Source organism: Rhinopithecus bieti, unplaced genomic scaffold (genome assembly GCF_001698545.2).
Source record: "Rhinopithecus bieti isolate Rb0 unplaced genomic scaffold, ASM169854v2 scaffold_5273, whole genome shotgun sequence".
Lineage (NCBI taxonomy): Eukaryota > Metazoa > Chordata > Mammalia > Primates > Cercopithecidae > Rhinopithecus > Rhinopithecus bieti.
Genome location: NW_016805057.1, coordinates 1,818,374 through 1,826,650, shown reverse-complemented (window position 1 = coordinate 1,826,650; position 8,277 = coordinate 1,818,374). Strand labels below are relative to the sequence as shown.

Sequence of the window (8,277 nt, the reverse complement as noted above, 5' to 3'; positions counted from 1 at the left end):
AAAAATATATATATATATATACATATATATATATATAGTATATATACAGTAGAGACAGGATCTTGCTATATTGCCCAAACTAATCTCAAACTCCTGGCCTCAAGCAATCCTCTCACCTTGGTCTCCCAGTGCTGGAATTACAGGCATGAGCCACCATGGCCAGCCCCACACTGCAAATTTCTAATCAGCTTTTTAGTCCTTTAACACTTATTTGCAAGCAGACAATCAAGACTTACCAGACATCTAAGCAAAGGTTCTACAGGAAAGGTAGAGCCCAAAACATACAAAAATGGGAAGAGGGTGGGGAAAGGAGGGGCAACTTGGAGAAAACAGACAATGCTGACAGATGAAAACTTGGGAGTGGAGGAAAACCCATTTCTATTATAGACAGGTGGAGATAGAGCAGGGAAGCAGCCACAAAACACTGTACAGGATAGGAAAAGTAGTATTTGACAAGAATAGTGAATAATCAAGTGGTAACTACTGGGAGGAAGGGTACCGGGAAAAAAGGAGACCAGGTAGGTAGATGGTAACAACAAAATTAAATCTTCATTTTCTATCCAGGAAGTTAATAAAGACAAAAACAAATGAAAGGTGTATTTTATTTAACAAATATTTACATAGGGCATGTGAATTAGAGTTCTAGGGAATTTCCAAATTCATTCAATTCTTATACTAACCCCATGAGGTAACTACTATTGTCATCATCTTTTTAATGAGAAAATTGCGGCATAAAGAGGATAAATAGACCAATGTTACTTAAAACTAGTAAATGACAAGAAAATTCAAATCTAGGCAATTTAACTCCACAGTCCATGCTCCTAACCAGCAGACTACGTTACAAATCTAGTAGTAAGACAAGCAAGTTATTTAGAGACTGGGAGGTAAATACCACAATAACCATCTAAAAGAGATGAAAGTGATTGTTTCTAGGAAAGGAAAACTGGAAAGGAAGGCTGCAGGAAGCTCTTCCATGTATTTCTTGGACAACCATTTAAACTATCTTTAAACTGTGCATGTATATCTTGAAAATAAACTTTAAAAATTATAATTTGGTATTTTAGTTAAAGTATTTTAACTGATACTACTACCATCCCCAGAAGTAGGCAAAATGAGTATTACTCCTATTTTATAAGTAACATGCATGCCTCTTAAATATTTGAGGACCTACTATAAAACAGGCACTGTACTTAGAATGACAGACAACAATTCACTTAAAAATGTTGAAGAGAGGTACAAAAAAGCAAGTCTTTTTATCCATTTCCTTTCCATTTGGTGCATAAATTATATGATCCTGCATCTCTCACAGTTGTGCTTAAGATGAGGGACAATATAAACTTCAAATCATGACAAAAAAAAAAATCAGAGAAATGTCTGCTAATTAATTCAAAAAAACACTGTCCCTGCCCTTGAGGAACTTCTAGTCTTGTGGGAAAGAATGGTAAACATAATTATAAATAAATGTATACAGTGCTTAAATAGAGGAATATTATAAAGTGCTAAGGAAACAACATCCTCGAGTGAAAAGAATGCTTTGAAGAGAACATCTGAGCTAAGTCTTGAAGGATATATGGAAGTCTGACCCATTTCCCATTAAGAGGCTGTGCTAATAATGAACAGTCACAAAACATAAAAGATGAAGTACCTGTATTTTCCCATTCTTGTAAAGGAGAATTCACGGTTCATGTTATAGTCTAAGACATTAAAACTTTTTTTTTTTTTGAGACAGGGTCCTGCTCTGCCACCCAGGCTGGAGTACAGTGGCGTGACCCCAGCTGACTGCAGCCTTGACCTCCAGGGCTCCAGTGATCCTACCACCTCAGCCTTCCAGGTAGCAGGGAACTACACGCATGCGCCACCATGCCTGGCTAATTTTTGTTATTTTTTTTTGTAGAGACAGGGTTTTGCCATGTTGCCCAGGCTGGTCTCAAATTTCTGGGCACAAGCAATCCACCCACCTCAGCCTCCCAAAGTGCTAGGATTACAGGTGTGAGCTACCACACATGGCCTGACATTAAGACCTTTTAAATAAGAATGATTTTTTTTAAACAAGATACATAATCTTAACACCCTGATCCATGTTTATATTCTCTCCCAGTGATCAACTGAAGGCACTTTCCAGAGTATTATTTCAAAAGATGATTAAAAGATAACCATCCTCATTTGTACTACTACCCAAGTTATATTGTTAACACATTTCCTGATTCACAATATTAAAATTATATAAGTAGTCTCTCTCTCCTGAGACAAATGGTGACCAAGCCCACAAGATGCAAGTGACACAGAGGCTACCATGGGAAGAAAGGTTTTAAAAGTTTTTAAATCATATCACCGTTTTCTCTTGTAGTTATTCTTAATTTATCTTCCAAGGGCAAATTTAAATGAAATTAATTTCTTTTTTCAAACTGTAGTGATAAAAGAAATAATCTTCAGTAAAACATAAGAATATAATATATATATTTTCTGATCTTACAAGGTGTTTTAGGGCTACATTCTGATTTTACAGAATTTAAGATATGGCTAAAACAAAAATTTTCTGGTTTTTAATCACAAAACTTTGATGTTAACTAACCAAGGCCCAAATAGGTAGTAAATTCAAAACAGTCCCTGCTCTTGAGGAACTCCTGGTCTTGTGGGAGAGACTGGTAAACATAATTATAATTGAATGTGTACAGTGTCTGAAGACAAGTTGTTATATTAGATCAGTATTTCCTTATTTCCCATTATGTCTTTTTGTCCCTTTCTAGAATTCCATAATTTCCATAATTTGTTTATTCATCCTTTTCTCAATTATTATCTGGAAAAATTAATTTTATATTAATATCTTAAACTAGGACCCTATTCCTATAATTAAAAATCTAGTTGAAAGTAGCATCATCTGACTTTGTCTGGAACAGCAAGCTGTGGAAAATCCTATCATGTCCTACCAATAGGAAGAAAGAGGTGAAAGACAAGCCAGGGGACCACAAATGGTAATTACAAAATCAAGGCAAGTTTGAATTCAAAATGAGTGTTTTCGTTTGTGTATTTTACCCATCTTTTATTTCTCTAAACTTAGCATCCACATAATATAGCTGTTTTTAGGCTATATTCAAATCATAGGCTTCACTCAAATCATAACCTTTGGCTTAAAAAACATTAATAATTGCGGTAAATAATTCTTTTAAAATTACAGGTGAGTATTAGCATGAGAAAATTAAAGGTTTAACAACAATAATGGAACAATTAAGGAAAGCACCTCCTAAAAGTTTATCTTTTAGACTAGAGTTTTGTACAAATAATACAGAATACATTTGGTTAGGTAACAAGGTTTTAATTACATGACTATCAGAAAATAATAAAATCCTGAAAGACAAGATTTTATCAATTTAACCATGTCTTTACCTTATCTTTTAAACAACTAAATAACAAAAACCTCACTGAAACATTTGACCTTTTTTTTCCCTAAAATTACAATTATTTTGCAATATGCTCAATTTTTCCAAAGCAAAACCCACAAACATACATATAAAATATAAATGCTTATATTGGCTTGATGAAAGTTCACTCACAAAACCCTCCAATACTAAAATAATTAAATATCTTGCATGCTTACTCCAAATTCCACAGTGAAAATGATGTCTTTTCATAACTCCTATAATAGTATTTTAATCAAGGTTAGTAACAGACTGGCAAATTTGTTAAAGAACATTACTTTAAAAATCAAGTAGGGTTTAAAACGATGTAGAAACATGAAAGATTTCACAACTTTTCTAGCCAGTCAGCTTCAAAGACACAATAGGATTCATTAAGAGTTACTGGCATATTATTTTCAGTCTAAGTGAAAAAAATGCTTGGCTTAATAATGTACTTTAGGCTTTCTGTATCTTTTTGGTAAGGAAAAAAAGGAACAGGTGGAGATTAGCCGGAGACCAAAGTCTTATTTTCATGCCTCTATAAATTCAATCCTCCAAGACTTACTTTCTTCTATTCTTTAAAATGGCTACCACCTTGATCTACCATCCAAAAGAAAAAATGTACAGCATACTATCAAGATAAATCTAGTTATTTTCATAGTTTATGTCCTCCTTTCCCGCAAAATACTTTAAGATTCCCATTCCTTTACTGTTCAGATAAAATGACCATTAAATAAGTACGCAAAAGTTGGTCAGTTGCGGTATGAGGGCAACCTATATAACCCAGATTAAGTCATCTTTCATACCGTATCTGACTAGGAAAAGCAGGCGACAATATCTTTCACAGACTAAGATCAAACACAGTAGAAATGAAAAAAGGATATCTAGTAAAGGAGAACAAACTGGGAACCACAACCCCCCAAGAGATTATTTTAGCAGCTCAAAATAGATTAACTATTATGTGGGCTAGCAAAAATTAAGCTTTCCACAATTAGTATTTCTAAAAAGCATTTTATAGATAATAAAACCACTTGGTGCCCCCAAACCTATTTTTAATGTGAACCCATGCTCAACGACTATTCTGAAAATTGTTTACATATTACTATTTCCTACCCACTCTGAAACCATTCCATAACTCTTGCTCTATAAAACTTCCCATAAAACGCATTTTCACATACAAAATAAAATATGCAATGCTTTGAACTTATTTTGTACACACATGTAGCTACTAAATAGATTAACTTCAAATCTGTTGAATGTCTCCAGAAATATGACATGATCTTACCTCTCATCCTCGCCATCCACCAGGGGTGTCGTCAGCGGTAGCACCTTCAACGGGAAAAGAGAAGCAGAGGCTGCTAGGCTGCTGCTACTCCCATCTGAAACTGCTGACATTCCCCCACTGTCACCACTGATAGTCTGAGGTAAGCCAACTAAGGAGGGCTCCGCTGGGCGCCTGGCATCTTCAATTTGGCTTCCAATTGCCTGAGCTAATGATTGTGCAGAAAACTGGGTAGAACTTAGTGGTATCTGTTGTGCCAAAGGCAAATTTATATTAGTTGCTATCAAGGGAGACTGACTAACACTTTGAACCAAATTACCATTTTGGGTAGCAGGGGTTTGTGCTATATTTTGTGGTGGAACCAAGTTTGCTGGGGCAGAAGGCATTCCAGAAGGACCAGTTGAACTAACCTGACTTGTAACAGAAATACTGCTAGCAGAGGGCAAAGGACTAACTGCAGGCAACTGCTGTGAAACAACTCCTTGAGCTACTGGTTCTACTCCTTGTGGCTGGGGAGGCACAGTTAACAAGGTACTTTGGGATGCAATAACCAATTGTTGAGGAAGGCTTGCAGCGCTAGTTTGAACTCCCTGATGAATAATCCCAGTTTGAGCAGGTGGAACCACTTGCGAAGATGGAGGAGCACCTTGCTGAATAACTGAAGGTGGAACCTGGGTAGAGGGCTGCTGCACTGCAGTAGGTATGTTTGCTTGCTGACCAATATTTGCAATCTGACTGCCAGTAGGTACAGCAGACACTGCTGCCTGAGCCTGGCCAACAGGCTGGACAGATGCCCCTGCAGGTTGTGCTGGGACTGCTGTGGGCTGCACTGGCAGCTGGATACCCTGTGGCTGAGCCACAGGAATCACTGTTGTTCCTGCTCCCACTCCTGCAGAACTGGGCTGTCCAGACGACATTGCTGTTTGAAGAATTGGCTGCTGTTGTACATACTCTGAAGCAGGATTTTGAGTCACTGATTTGACAAGGCCTGGGGCCATCTGTGTAGAAACCATTGGTTGCTGTTGTCCATACTGTAACTGTTGGGTTGGTGGTGCCCCTGGAAGGGGAGTTTGCACTGGAGGAGCCGCCTGAGAATATGGTAGCTGGGGTTGAGCCAAACTGGAAATGGAAGGCTGCTGACCTAAAGATGAAGTTACACCAACCACATTTACAGGCGATGGCTGGATACCAGTTGCAGCACTCATAGTGGCTTGCAGAGGTACTGGCTGAAGACTTTGCTTTTGCTGATAGCTCAGTTCTTGAGACTGCAACTGTACTTGTGAGATCTGTGACTGAGAAATACTCTGTGGTATACTAACTGCTGGAATACTCTGTGGACCAGTGCTACCAAAATCCATCTGTTGGAGGGTCACACCTTGGAGAGCTGGTTGTTGCTGTTGTTGCTGCTGCTGCACCACCACAGTAGGAGCTCCCATCTCTCCACTTCCTACACTCTCTGTATAGTGACTCAGTGTGCTGACACTACTGCTCACTGAACTCCCACTAGTGCTCTCCCTTTCAGAAGTCACTTCTATCGGATTTTGCTTTACAGTCTCCACCACTTTATTTATCAGCACACCTTCTGTAGCAGGTACAACATTTTCTTTTTCATAGAACTCAGTGCAAGTCCATCTACCTTTTTTAAAGGGCTCAGAACTAGAATCTAACTTCACGACTCTGAACCTCGAAGTGTTAACTGTTGGTTGTTGCTGCTGACTTGAAACCGATCCCCCAGTCATCCCTGCAGCTACATTAGGGACACTGCTAACAGCAGCGGAGGAAGAAATAGTACCATTGCCCATGCCACTCAAGATATTCACATTAACACCACTGGTAACTCCAGGCCCAACACTCACACTAGCAGCACTAGGAATACTGCTTGTACTTATATTAGCATTACCAAGCATGCTGCTTGTCACATTAGGAGTCAAACTACCCACAGCAGTAATATTAACATTATTTACTGTACTAGTGCCAGTAACAGAACTTATACCTATTCCACCTGTAGTACTTGGAGCACGCATATTAGTCATTACAGATGCAGGTGAACCACTGGATGATACAGCAGAAGTAGGTGCAACTGGTGTGATACTGTCAGAGCTTCCAGTTGTAGAGAGTTTTCTAGATACTGGGCTTGAGGGTGGCCCACCAGGAATGGATGCACTGGCCACAGCAACATGAGATGGATGGTGGTGCCCATGTTGGAGGTGGTGCCCATGATGAATGTGATGGTGGTGATGGAGGTGGTGTGGATGAGCATTCCCATTGATCACAACATTCTGTTGTGGAAGGTGAGGCAAATGAGGCTGAGGAAGGTGGGGCTGGTTGGGAGAGACTGCCCCAGGTGTCTCGGCTTCCTGGAAGTTATTTAGGGTCTCTTCTGAGGAGCTGCGTTCGGGCTCCCCTAAGTCAGTAGCCCTGGAAAGTGACACATCAAGGATCTCTGAAGAAGAGAGATCTTCTGTGTGAGATTCATCCAGATCATCATAGCTCTCAGTGTCCTCTGCTATACTGTTGTTAGAGCTGATACTAGCGGAGATCTGAGCAGGAGTAACGCTAGTTATCTGGAAGCCACTTTTCTTTTTCATTTGAGTTCCGCCTGGCGCAAGAGGCTGTGCCTGCAGCTGAGCCTGCGAAAGGAGGTTCAGGCTTTGTGGAGGCGGAGGCTGTGGTCCCGACGTAGAAGATGCTGCAGGGGGCGGCGGCTGAAGCAGCGACTGAGGTGGAAAATCCTCGGAAGATGTGGCACTACTACCGACACCGGTACCTGCTGCATTGAGAGCAGAGGCGCTGCCACTACCGCTGCCCCTTCGAGGGAACACTGCCGGGTGCGCCATCTTCCTAGCGCTAATGTCTGCAGCGGCGGCGGCCGCGGCGGTGGACTCAGGCGGCTGGTGCATTGTGTTGGGTACTGGGGGGGGGGCCGAGGAGGCGAATGCAATTTCCTTCTGCACCGTAATCTTTGTATTCGAAACGCCGGAGAGGAAAACGGGACCTGACGCTCCGCCTGGCGCGATTCCTCCTTCTCCTCCTCAGCCGAAGGCGCCGGTCGCTCCTGCCTTCGAGAGCGAGCTTCGGAAAGGATGATGAACGAGGGTGAATAGGGCGGCCGGGGACCCGAAGGGGGGACCCCTTCAGTCCTTCGCCATTCACCTTCCCCTCTGGCCTCACACCCCCCTTTACATTCCGTTTCACGTGGGGTGCGGGGCAGGAGGGAGGGGAGAGCGCAGGAGGGGAGGAAAAGCGAGAAATGCCCACCTTCTCCGGCCAACTCCGAAGCCGCCTCAGCCCCCTCCTCCCGCCGCGGCGGCGGCCGCTGCAAAGCCCTCCCGGCCGCTCTGCACGGAGGCAGCGCCGAGCAAGTGTCGCCTTCCCCTCGCCACCCCCGGGGCCGCCGCTGCAGGCGAGCCCCGAGCTCAGTGTAGCTCAAACCTCCCCTCCCGGCCCCGCTCGGCCCTCCCCCCGCGCCCCGCAGACCCTTTCAAACCCCCTGGGCTCGCGGCGGCTGCTCGGTGAAGAAACGCTGGCCGCGGCTGAGGCCGGGGCGACGCGGCTGCGAGCGGGGCGGCGGCGGGGCGCCCGGTACGGTGAGCCCAGCAA

The 8,277-nt window shown here is 42.6% G+C and overlaps 2 protein-coding genes across 12 annotated transcripts in view; one reads left to right on the top strand and one right to left on the bottom strand.

Annotated features, from left to right (window-relative positions):
- TSC22D1 (TSC22 domain family member 1) overlaps window positions 1-8,200 on the bottom strand; it is a 145,272-nt gene extending 137,072 nt beyond the window's left edge. For 3 of the 7 annotated variants that reach the window (XR_001885353.1, XM_017870989.1, XM_017870990.1), the window contains exon 1: window positions 4,681-7,780. Coding sequence is in view for 5 of the 7 variants with exons in the window: in XM_017870989.1 (XP_017726478.1) it covers window positions 4,681-7,577 (2,897 nt within the window). In the remaining 2 variants the exon portion in view is untranslated. Of the gene's footprint in view, window positions 1-4,680; window positions 7,925-8,154 lie in introns of those variants that run through there. The other 4 variants (XR_001885354.1, XM_017870988.1, XM_017870991.1 and 1 more) reach the window with 4 other exon arrangements.
- LOC108528966 (myb-related transcription factor, partner of profilin-like) overlaps window positions 7,904-8,277 on the top strand; it is a 91,378-nt gene continuing 91,004 nt past the window's right edge. For 4 of the 5 annotated variants that reach the window (XM_017871000.1, XM_017870998.1, XM_017870999.1 and 1 more), the window contains exon 1: window positions 7,904-8,259. In XM_017871000.1, coding sequence (XP_017726489.1) covers window positions 7,928-8,259 — 332 coding nt within the window. In that variant the 5' untranslated portion in view covers window positions 7,904-7,927. The remainder of the gene's footprint in view (window positions 8,260-8,277) is intronic. The other variant, XM_017870996.1, reaches the window with a different exon arrangement.